Source organism: Carassius auratus, chromosome 18 (genome assembly GCF_003368295.1).
Source record: "Carassius auratus strain Wakin chromosome 18, ASM336829v1, whole genome shotgun sequence".
Lineage (NCBI taxonomy): Eukaryota > Metazoa > Chordata > Actinopteri > Cypriniformes > Cyprinidae > Carassius > Carassius auratus.
In genome coordinates, this window is record NC_039260.1 from 24,373,383 (window position 1) to 24,386,198 (window position 12,816).

At 40.0% G+C, this 12,816-nt stretch overlaps 1 protein-coding gene across 4 annotated transcripts in view; it reads left to right on the forward strand.

Moving 5' to 3' along the window:
• The window catches only part of LOC113118734 (reelin), a 108,926-nt gene that overhangs the window by 93,174 nt on the left and 2,936 nt on the right, over positions 1–12,816 (forward strand). For 2 of the 4 annotated variants that reach the window (XM_026288138.1, XM_026288139.1), the window contains exons 55-64: positions 2,058–2,164; positions 2,255–2,497; positions 2,976–3,151; positions 4,218–4,291; positions 4,650–4,811; positions 6,211–6,368; positions 6,449–6,668; positions 6,767–6,964; positions 9,217–9,315; positions 9,815–9,923. In XM_026288138.1, coding sequence (XP_026143923.1) covers positions 2,058–2,164; positions 2,255–2,497; positions 2,976–3,151; positions 4,218–4,291; positions 4,650–4,811; positions 6,211–6,368; positions 6,449–6,668; positions 6,767–6,964; positions 9,217–9,315; positions 9,815–9,923 — 1,546 coding nt within the window. Of the gene's footprint in view, positions 1–2,057; positions 2,165–2,254; positions 2,498–2,975; positions 3,152–4,217; positions 4,292–4,649; positions 4,812–6,210; positions 6,369–6,448; positions 6,669–6,766; positions 6,965–9,216; positions 9,316–9,814; positions 9,930–12,816 lie in introns of those variants that run through there. The other 2 variants (XM_026288141.1, XM_026288142.1) reach the window with 2 other exon arrangements.

Here is a 12,816-nt window from a genome sequence, read left to right on the forward strand (position 1 = left end):
GTCCAGGGGAGAACAGAGAGTTCAGTGGCCCAGGGCCGAACCGACAGGGCAGGAATCCAGAGTGGAGCAAGGTGGAATTGGAGCCATGCGGTTGAGTCAGAAACCCACCAGGGCAGCGCAGAAGAACACCACATACGCGCGGTCGAAACAAGAGCCCACCAGGGCAGCGCAGAAGACCACCACAACCGTGTGGTCGAGACAGAAGCCCACCAGGGCAGCGCAGAGGACCACCACATCAGTGCGGTCGAGACCGAAGCCCGTCAGGGTGGCGCTGAAGACCACCACATCAGTGCAGTCAAGACAGAAGCCCACCAGGGCGGTGCAGAAGACCACCACATCAGTGCAGTCAAGACAGAAGCCCGTCAGGGTGGCGCTGAAGACCACCACATCAGTGCAGTCAAGACAGAAGCCCACCAGGGCGGCACCGAGGACCACCAAAGTGGGATCGATGATACATGACAGCAAGTCTGGATAGGCAAGTCTGAAACAAAGAACATGAACAAGTTAAGGGTGGCCTCCGTGGACATGACAGGATCAGTTGAGCGCTCAGAGAGTTCGGCTGAGATGTGGAGAAGCTCTGGTAGTTCCACAGAGTTTAGACTGGATTCAGGAAGATCATTACTGACTTGACTCTGCTCATGAGGATCATTGGTGACCTGACTCTGCTCATGAAGATCATTGGTGACTTGACTTTGCCCATGAAGAACACCGGTGTCTTGACTCTATCCTTGAAGATCACCAGTGACTTGACTTGACTCGTGAGGTCTAATTTAACTCATTCGTGTCATGACTTGACCTGACTCTGGAGGGTCAACGGTGACTTGACCTGACTCTGGAGGGCCAACAGGAACCTGACTCGAATCTGGGGGGTCAACGGGAACTTGACTTGACTCTGGAAGGTCAACGGGAGTCTCATTTTATTATTTTATTCAGAAATCTCCCTAATGAAATGAAACATGAAATGAAGCATGAAATGTTTACAAACATTAAGATAGCTAGGATATGTAAGTTCCCCTCACACCACAACAAATCCTTTCAATTTAACAGTATTCAAAAAATAACAAGAATTAAAATCATAAGAAGCACAAGCCAAAACAAATTAATTTAGGCTAAGACTAAACCAAAACCATTGAAGGGTCTCTTATTTGACACAAACCAAATGTTTCCATATTTACTATGAATCTGAATATCAAAATATTATTTAGGATATTATGTAAACTTAGTTGTTTACTTCACTCGAGTTACAATATCCACGTAAAACAAAATACGTTTGGCATAATATCATAGTGGTCCAGTGATCACGCTTAACAGCAAAGATTTTATGATATATTTAAACTGAGCAGTGACAGTGAACAATGAAAGGGATGCATTTCAAGTTAGCAAAGCTTAACTGAGTGTTTTCCTTCCAACAATGGAAACAACTAGGCCTACTCCTAGTCATACAGATAATCCAAAATGTAAAAGGTTTCCTTTTATTTGTGTTTGTTCACACTAAAAACAAATATTTGTGCTTTTATAAAATAAAGAAAAATAGAATGCTGTTTTCTGTTGTCTTAGTTTCCTTTCACGCAGCACCAAAATTAACCTGAAACATACTAGACTACTAGTTTTTTTTATTTTGTTTTGATAATTCATTATTTAAGTAAAAAAAAAAAAATATATATATATATATATATATATATATATATATATATATATATATATATATATATATATATATATATATAGCCAAGTTTATGTTTTTCTCCACTTTAAGAAGCGCTGTGACCATGTGAATTCTCTTGTTCTGTTGTTTGCTGCTTTTTGCAAATGTAAAATGAATCCCTGGAAGTCAAATGTTGGTATTTTTAACTGGTCACAGACACGTATCCTTTCTAATTTAAATAAATTCTAATTTAAATTGTTGGTTAATGGTTAATAATCATCTAAAGAGCATCAGTTATCATTTAGGAGAAATAACTGAAATGGAAAACCCTATTCTAATTAAATGTAATTCTTAATGCTGCCCAAATCTGTGTGTACCTTCATATTAATAACGTGCTTGTGGTGCCATTCAGGTTTGTGGAGTATTGGGCTAAAATCGGCAGCGAGGAGAATGTTACTCTGTGTCATCGTCCAAATTGTCGCAAAGAGGGTGTGTTATTGGACTATTCTATCGATGGAGGTATGTTTCTTAATTAATAACACAAATGCAAAATCATTTCCTTTTATGAATGCACAAGTCATATAAATTGATTGAGTTGTTCTCTATAAGGTGTGTCTTGGACGTTGCTTCATGAGATGGACTATCTGAAATACGTGTCTGTGAGGAGAGATTACATCGTCCTGCCGGAGAAAGCACTGACCAACGCCACCCGTCTGCGATGGTGGCAGCCGTTCTCACTGCTGTCGGGCCTGGTCCGGTCGAGTGCAGAGCGCGCTCAGTGGGCTTTAGACAACATCCTCGTGGGAGGCTCTGACATCAACCCCAGCACCCTCCTGGACACCTTTGATGATGGTGAGTCACGGGTTACTCCACTATCAGTGGCACTGCCATATCCTGAAGTCTGCAGCTGTGAAACATGATCCTGGAATCATGAAAAAAACATAGATTTTCTTGAGCTGGTTGGGATGTAATAATATTATCAATATCGCAATAGCAAAACTGTCTTAATATTATCAAGGTCACATGACGATTTTAAATGGTCTTCCGGGCAAAATAAAAGGTTTTAAAATATATTTGTTTTGGGCCATTATGCTTTGGCACATTATCTGTCGAACACCCTATAACAGAAAGCCCAATATGGCTAACTTGCTCGATCAAGTCAGTTTTCTCTGTGTGTTTCAAGGCAAAGCGCTCTTAAATTCCCAATTCTTTATTTGTCTTTTTTCTTTTCTTTTTAAATGAACAAAAATATTGTAGATTTTGCTATTGTCACATCCCTATGAGCTACTGTCCATTTAATAGAGCTGCACTAATGTTCTCCTTCCTCCAGAGGGCGTCTCTCACGAAGAGAGTTGGAGCTTCTATCCCAATGCTGTCCGTACGGCTGGCTTCTGCGGAAACCCATCGTTCCACTTGTACTGGCCCAACAAGAACCAAGGCGGGTCGCACAATATCCTGGCCACCCGTGAACTCATTGTTCAACCTGGATACATCTTACAGTTCAAGGTTTGAGCACAAGATGTTTGAGATTGAAGCCCTGAATGTTTTATTCCCAAGCACTGTATGCATCATCACTGAATTTTCATGTGAATTAAAATCATTTCTATTAGAACCGCAGATGTTCTCTACATTCTCTCATTCACTCCCATCAAGAAATGCTCGAGACATGTGAACTGGCCAACCATTGATAAAAAGTTACAGCAGCTGTTTCAAGTATCTGTAACAGTGTAGGCTATAACGCTATAATACCAATCTAAAAAATGTGTTATTTTTTACTGAGCGTTGTCACTGTTAAGCAACAAATATAGATTATATACAGTCTTCCATGGACACACACAGGTTTCGATCAATTATATGAATGATGTGTTCGGCATGCATGGTTAGTGGCAGAATTTTCTTTGTGTTAAGGCAACAAATAATAAGTGGCTTAAATTGTAGAGAAAATATTGCCTTTTTTGCTCTATTTTGCTATCAAAAATGATTGCAAACAACAGAAAGTGGTGTTTATTATTGAATGAATTTAGCTTCATGAATTTAACAAATCGGTTTACTCAATGATTCACTGATTTGTTCATAAAAACGGTTTCTTACTTTGCGTGCAAATGTTCATAGTATCCATCCTAAATAGCATGTGAGATGAATCAGCTCTTTTAAAAGAATTGATTGAATAAATGACTCAGAGACTCACTTAAGACTGTGGTTTGCTGCCACCTACTGGCAATTATAGCTTCATATTTAAAAGTATCATACTATTTTTTTTGTTTTGTTTCATTTCATATTTCTATATTCCACTTTCTATAGTTAAAACATTGATTGCATAAAAAAAATTATGCAACTTTATGTTCAGTGTAAATGCATGTACGTGTGCCAAAAATAAGTGAACGGAGCTCTATATGTTTAATTATACTTAGGTTTATAGGCTTATCCCATGTATTCACTTCAGACACATATGGATGTCTCTGGGTTAAGCCACGGATATCTACTCACCCTATAACCTCCCCTGTTTGAGATCATTCAGTTTTCACACAGAAACACACAGATATACAGTGACTCTGGTCTTTGTCCACTTTAGATTGTGGTTGGCTGTGAGGCAGACCGATGTGATGACCGTCACTCAGTGCTTTTACAGTACAGGAAGGATGCCAGGTGAGTGCAGGTGACAGATGTGCATGTGTACCCTCCGTCACTCCTTCATCTTTGCAAGATTATCTGTATGCCTGTAACTTTATCTATCACATGTTTGTCCAATCCTGGTCCTGCAGAGCTTAGCTTTAATTAGCTGGGAGATTCTGTTAATCCTGCAGAAGTTGGTTTAGGTGTGTTTAATTGGAGTTAGATCTGAGCTCTGCAGGACAGTGGCCCTGAAGGCGCAGGGTTGGATACCCTGATCTATTGTCAAAGCCCAGTGTTAATGGCAGTTATCTTCTAAGAAAGAGAAAGGCCAGTAGAAAAAGAAAGGAAGTGGTAATATGTTGTCTAGTAATGAAGTTCTTTTCCTCCACAGGTCAGACGTGTGGCAGTTAGTCCAGTCCGCCTGTCTCCCTTCTTCTGCCAACAATGTGGGATGCTCACCTTTCCAGTTCCACGAGTCCACGATCTACAGTCCTGTCAACAGTTCAGTGTGGACCAGAGTCACCATTCAGCTTCCTGACCACGTGTCCTCTGGGTACGGCTCATAGGGTCCCTAAATGATCCCTTCAATGGTCTTTTTGAGAGATTGCATTATAGGGATGTAACGATATCAAAATCTCACGGTACAGTGATATCATGATATGAAGACCACAATACATTTATTATTACAATACTCTCAAAAAAAAGTTAAATTCTTCCATTTAATGCACTTAATCTAGTTCAATAGCTGCTCGCATAAAATTCAAGGCATTGATGTTTGCCTACAAAACTACCACTGGCTCTGCACCCATTTACCTAAATTCATTACTTCAGACTTATGTGCCTCTAGAAGCTTGTGTTCTGCAAGTGAACGTCGCTTGATTGTTCATCCCAAAGAAGCACAAAGTCACTTTTACGGACTTTTAAATTAAATGTTCCTTCTGGTGGAATGAACTCCCCAACTCAATCCGAGCAGCTGAGTGCTTAGCCATCTTCAAGAATCGGCTTAAAACACATCTCTTCCATCTTTATTTGACCCTCTAACTTTAACACTCACTATTCTAATTCTATTCTTTAAAAAAAAGGCTTTTAGGCTTGCTCTCTATTCATTTGCTGCTTGTAGTTCAGGGTTGCAGTTTGAAAAAATATGGAATTTGATTTACGTAATTTCCAGGTATGGATTATTAGCATTTCCAGGCAAAAAAAAATTCATTTTGGGTTTCTTCTCACGATTGTTTTTTTCTTTTTTCTTTTTTGACAAAGCCTCAAGGACATTTGCAAAATAATACAGAATTGTATGTGTGCACAAGAAACATTAAACTTGGCATATAGGACAGCGGTCACCAAACTCAGTCCAGGATGGCCATGTCCTGCACAGTTGAGCTCTAACCCTAATTAAACACACCTGAACCAGCTAATCAAGCTCTTGCTAGGTATACTTGAAATGTCCAGGCAGGTGTTTAGAGGCAAGTTGGAGCTAAACTCTGCAGGACACTGGCCCTCCAGGACCGAGCTTGGACACTGAGACAGGACGATGCACACTGAGTCATCTATTGGGTCATCAGCACATTTTCCAGTGTGGTGTCTGGACCACAGAGTATGCACTAACTCCGGAAGCTTTTCTAATACTGTTTTTTTTTTTTTATAGTCCCTTGAACTTGGCAAATGGGACGATGCACACATCAATGAAAAAACTATATGAAGAATATTAACAGATGACTTCTATATACCACATATAAAGCTGAAAACAGTGCTGTATGAACTATTAATGTTAAATATGATCCAAAGATCTAGTGAGAGGTTTAGAAATGTGTGTGTGGAAAAGGATGAAATTTTAAATGTAAAAGTGTAGGAGCTCTGTTAGCTGTTAAAAGGACTTACACATAAGCTGGTCTCAGGTATAGAAGCATTAATGCACATGTCTGTTAATATCGGGCTCTTCTTCATGTGTTCAGTGCGACACAGTTTCGCTGGATCCAGCACGAAGCCCCTGGCGAGCGCTACAGCTGGGCCGTGGATCACGTGTACATCGGGGAAGCGTGTCCTGGACTGTGCAGCGGTCACGGCTACTGTACCAGCGGACCCATCTGCATCTGTGACGAAGGCTATCACGGTGGGCATCAGTTCTCTATAACTCTGGGATTCTGTGAAGTTTACAACAGAACAAACAGGAACAGGTTTTGTCTTTCTCAGGTGATGACTGCTCTTTGTCCAGCAGTGAACTGCCCAGCTCGATAAAGGATAACTTTGAGTCTGGTTCAGTGTCTCAGGAGAGCTGGAGTCTGATTCAGGGCGGTGGTGTGGGCAGCGGATGTGGTCAGCTCTCTCCTCACGCTCACGGGGACTCGCTGTACTTCAACGGCTGCAAGATCAGACAAGCCATCACTAGACCTCTGGATCTGACCCGTGCTAGGTGAAGCAAGAACACTGTTCAAGACATCCTTTACTTTATTGCTTATTTGATTCATTAATGCAATCAGTCACCATCCTCTCAACATCTGTCTCCTCCAGTAAGATCATGTTCGTGCTGCAGATAGGCAGCGTGTCGCAAACGGACAGCTGTAACGCTGCACTGGATCAGGCGGATACGGTCGACCGGGCCGTGCTTCTCCAGTACAGCGTCAATAACGGAGTTAGCTGGCACGTCATTGCTCAACACCAACTAAAAGATTTCATCAAAGCCCAGAGAGTGTCCTACAACATCCCACTGTGAGCCTGCAAACATGCATTACATCTATTCCATTATGCCACAAATAATGCTGAATTACATGCGTGTGGTGGGTTCAATTCCCATAGGGTGCATGAAGTGGTAAAATACATACCTGGGATGCAATGGAAGTTGCTTTGGATAAAAGTATCTGTCAAATGTGTGAATAGCTTGTGTTCTTTGTTCTTGTTTGAAATTCTGTTATTTAGTAACAGCCTAAGGGCCTTAATGCTAATCTACAACAGGGGAGCTCCACCTGCTCCTGATCAAACACACCTGAACGAACACCTGATAGTTACAGACAGATTTGTTTAATCAGGGTTGGAACTGAACTCTGTAGGTGGGACCATTAACCCTTTAGGTTAAAAAAAAGCTTTGTTTCTGACTTGTATATGGAGCTATATGGAGTATAACAGCATATTATATTCTGTGTGTGTGTGTGTGTGTGTCTGTGTGTGTGTGTCTGTGTGTGTGTCTGTGTATCTGTGTGTAAGCTTTTTTTAACCTAAAGGGTTAATGGTCCCACCTAGTCATCAACCATAAAAAAAAAAAATTTTACCTCTCCCCAACAGGGACAACCACCAACCATCAAGAAAGCATGATTTTATGGTGTCATGGCTTTGCAATAAGAAAAGTCATTATAATGGAAGTCAATGGGGCAAAAACAGCCACCAACAATAAATGAGGGGGAAAAAAATAAAATCTAATGCTGCACAAAAACTAACAATGCATCAAAGCCAATGTATTTCCTAATCATGCCCAAGACTGTGATAAAAGGTAAAAAAAATAAAAATATCCAGCCACAATTACTTTTTATATTGAAAATAGGTCATTTTGTTTGTTTGTTTTTTCCCCGAAATCAGTGACATCATTTATGAACTTGGCAATTAAAGAGTTAAAATTTTAGATTTTTAAAAAACATTTGTTAGTTTTGATCAGGACTGAGGTTGATTAATAGATTTATGCAAAAAAATTAGAAGAAAAAAAATTATCTGATACATTTTTACAGCGGTTTAATTTAGTGGATGTTTTCATCCATGAACATCACGAAAGGGCAGTGAATTTGCCCACAGTGTACTGTAGAGTTTTTGAAAAATTTCAAGCATTTTCCCAAAATATGTCAAAATAAGATTTGTCACCAAAAATAATTGTACGGTACCAGGTCACACCAAGTACACAGTCAGCCTGGTTCTTGACGCATACAGCGCTATGATTTTCACAAAGCAGAAAAACATGGATGGAATCTCAAAATCCAGTCATGAAAATGAAACTTACATTTTAATATGGACAGTCACAGAATTTGTCAAAGTTAGCAATTAATCAAATCAAATCTCCATATGGACCAGTATCTGTAAATGTTAAGCCACAAAAGTTGATTGAAATATGAATCCTGCGTGTTCTGCGCGTCTCTGTGTGAATGAATGAATGGTTTGTTTACTACAGGCTGAAGTGCGTGACACAGTCATTTCAGCATCTGCCGTCTCAATGAGGACTTAAATACATAAACAACATCACCAGAACTGTTCTGAGTCACTTCACAAGCATTTTACCCTTTCATTTGAGTAAAACCAGTGTCAATTTAAAGGTATTCACGGCAACCCGCCAAAATAGAAGTTCATTTTTACATAAAGGCATTGTGCTAGAAATATCACTATTATTTAGTAGAGTATATGTGATACTGCTACTACTGTTGACAAAATTAATAAAACTTTATTTTTTTAAGAAATGAATCACACAATATTTCTTCCATATTTTATTTTTAATAACAAATCCCCTTTATTTACCAAAAAATTAAATGTGTTTAAATTTCCTTAATTAAAAGGTGAAACTTGTGTACTGTTTTTCATAATTATATTACTTGTTGAAAAACTTTAAACACAATTGTAAATAGGTATAAAGAATGGCATTGGTTTTATTTTCAGTGATAAAAAGCTTTTTTTTTGTTTGTTTGTTTGTTTGTTTTTGTTTCATTAGCAAATTTTTGTGTTTTGCTTTGGTACCGAAATTTGTACTGAGAACCGTGGTATTGGTACTGAAAATATGTATAAAACGATATGATTTTTTAAAAGGGGTCATATGATGTTGCTAAAAGGAACATTATTTTGTGTATTTTTCCTCCATGCCCCACTTTCTGAAAAACGTTGATTTTTGGGAAATGGAGTCTGGGCTGAATGACAAAGGTACAGGATAGTGTCTTGTGAGCATGGCATCGCTGTGGAAGAGTATTTACTGGTGTGTTGTCTCTCTGCTGCAGTGAGGCTCGTGTCAGAGGCGTTCAGATGCGATGGTGGCAGCCATGGCACGAGGGCGCAGGACACGATCAGTGGGCGCTGGACCATGTGGAAGTCATTCTGTGAGTACTCCTGCCTACAGACATCAAACCACCCTGCTCATAATCATTTCTCCATCACTCAGACATCAGTATAATCTATCAGAAAGCTGACACCTGTGAAAAAAGTGCTTAGATTTGCCAAAATATGACCTTATTAGGCTTATAATGAAGTATGCTTATTATTAATACTATAGTTTCTAGATAGTGCTGCATTGCTGATAGACAGTAAACACTCCCTGTTCTCATCCTACACACACACACACACACACACACACCTCACTCAAGGTCTGGTTTCTCTCTCTCTCTCTCTCTCCCCCCCCCCCCTCTCTCATCACTGCCCTCCACATGTTCACTGCACTCCTCCGTCTGCCTCCACCATCCTGCGCTGTTCTGCAACAACCTTTCCCTTTCCTGACCTCCACCTAAATGTATGTTCCTCTTTGGCCCCTGTTGTTTTCACTCCCAACACTCAACTCTGTTGGCACTGCATCCCTCTGTTGCTCTGGTCCTGCTGTCGCAGGTCAGGGCTCTTTCACCCCCAGACCTTTGTGCAAGCCAGCAACAGCCCTGTCCTGCATCTTATAACCTTTCCTCTCTTCTGTATTCTGCTCCCTATGGCATGGCTGTAGTGTCAGGTAAGTGCTTTGCTGTTCCCAGAATGCACCAGTGTTCCCTGCCTTTGGTCTTCCCTCATTGACCCTTTCTTGAACATCACTGTAGACCTCATCACCCCATACATGTGGAAAAAATAAAGGAAATAGCACATGAAAAGTTAACTAAAGTTCATCATAATTTAGGTAAATCAATTACAATTGCAATTGCAGCACAGCACATTCATTAGCTGTTAGCAATACAATGTTATCTTGAACAATATGCAAATATTAATCAGCAGGACCATATTTCAAGAGGCACTGAAAGTAAATATACAGTTTTGTACAGAAGTTAACATTTTTATTTTAAGATTATGCCTTTTGTTTTTGCCCAGTACTGTGTGCATGTCAAACTTTCCAATGTTGTTTTCCCCTGTATCCTACCCATCTAATCTAAAGACTCTTTCCTCTAAGAAAGTGGTGTAACATACAGCCAAGTATAGTGACCCACTCAGTGCTCTGCATTTAACCCATCCAAAGTGTGTACACTCACACACACACACACACACACACACACACACACACACACACACACACACACACAGCAGTGGGCATCTTTTATACTGCAGCACCCAGGGGTTCAGTGCCTTGCTCAAGGACACCTCAGTCGTGGTATTATCAGCCCAAGACTCGAACCCACAACCTAAGGGTTAGGAGTCCAGTATCATCCAGGTCACTGGAGTATGTGACAATAATAATAATCTTATACACAGCTGGAGCGTCAAAAACAATCTAAGCACAAGACTGTATACCAGAGGATGTACTCAAGCCAACATAAAGCAAGATGGTGTAGCAGTGAAATGAAAGACCCATCGTACACTTACTGCTCACTTTATCAGGTGCACCTTTCTAATTCTGGGTCAGACACTCTATTCTCCCAGAAATTGATTGGCTGATTACACACCTGCATTAGCATGCAGATGTACAGGTGTCCCTAAAACAGGCTACTGAGTGTATAAGAGTGAACCCTTGTGGACACGACTCTTACATACAAGAGCAAAAGTGACAATGATGTAGATAATCTGAACAGGATGAACAGATGAACTGAGAAAGGAGAGAAAGAAGCCCATTGATCCATTTACACATTGATCACACTTCTCACCATCAGAGAGTCAGATCCCACAATTAATGCGTCCTATTGTGGTGAGTTAAAGGAATAATTCACACAAAAATGAACATTTTGTCATCATTTACTCATTTACTCAATGAAAGCCATGTCAGTCTTTTAATAAATAAAATTACTTTTATATGCAACCTTCAGTTTAAAAGTTTTAAAAGTTCTGCTTAAAGAGGTCATATGATGCGATTTCAAGTTGCCTTTCTCTTTGGAGTGTTACAAGCTCTTGTTGCATAAAGAAGATCTGTAAAGTTGCAAAGACTAAAGTCTCAAATCCAAAGAGATATTCTTTATCAAAGGTAGGAGTCAACCACACCCCACTAAAATGTCTAATTTTACCAAGCCCCCACATCTCCGTCACAATGAAGGAAGATTTGCATAACACCACCCAAATGTTCACGCAAAGAGAGCAGTAACTTTTATTCTCTCTGTTGCTGCCAGCGTCATGTTGTGGAGAAGCTGTGTGTTTCGTTGTTTGGTCTTCCGAAAGAGGACATGACTAGAAGTCAGTGGTTAATTTTTATGAACAGCACTGTTCCAGAACAGTTCAGACCAAATATTCAGATGTGTGCAGCACATTTTACAGAGGATCAGGACTGTTTCTGAACCAGAAGCCTGCAGTGCATCTGTGGCACCATGTTTCTATAAAGTTGGGCAGTTCAAACTTTGCAAGGACAGTCTGGCAGTCTGTAAGTATGTTTACATATTTAAAGAATTTGCCAATAATGATTCAAACGTTAGTTTTGAGCAGTTTAGAGCAGCACTTGTTTGTTGTTTCTCCAATCATAAATGCAGACGTGGTAAAAAGACAGTGTAAGTCATTATAATCAGTCATTATGTCCCCACTAGATGCAACAAATGCCTCATTTGTAATGGGTTTTATTAGTTTCGTCGTGCCGGGACACACAGCATCACAGTATGGTGAGGGGTGTTACATTTTGACATCACTACAAACTGGATAGCTGGCCAATCAGAGCACACCTCGCTTTTCAGTCTGATGAGCTTGGTAAAAATCTATGCATTTCAAAAGGTGGGGCATAGAGGAGAAACAATAATGTGGAAAATAATGTGTTTTCTGAAACTTAAACTTAGAGTTGTTTTAACTTTTTTAAAGTGTATTAAGATGTTGCCACAAGCCTAATCAGATTAAAATGCAGTCAAACATGACATGTGTGTGCATGCTTGGTAAAGAGCTGGTTCCCTGTCCCAGGTCCCTTATTAGGGGCCAAGCACCGAAGGTACCCTATTGTGTTTGTTCCCGTTCTTCTTCTTCTTATTATTCCTTTTTCCGACAAGGAGTCTATGGCAGCCCATAGAACCGATTGCGGGAAAGTTGTTATGGTTTGACATTCTGATAGAGGACAGTGCCAACATTAAGTACACCAATTTTGGTGTGTCTAAGACATTCCCTCTAGCACCACCAACTTTCCAAAGTTTCACTTTGATTTTGTTAATAACTTTTTAACCGTAGGGCCAATCAACAATTTTTCCTCTGATTTCTGAGCTCATTCCGATTCGATTGCACCCTATCAAGTCATTTTCCGTCATAGAAGTATGGCCGCCATTTAGAATTATTTGAAAAACCTACTTTTTCAAACTCGTCCTAGATGGTTTTTTCCGATTTACACGAAAATTTAACCAGATCATCTTTAGTCAGTGCTGACCAAAAGTTATGCAACTCAAATTGTTTCTTCAAACCGTTTTCGATAAACGCTCAAACAAATTTTACGTAGCGTTTACAAAAACAGTCGTAAG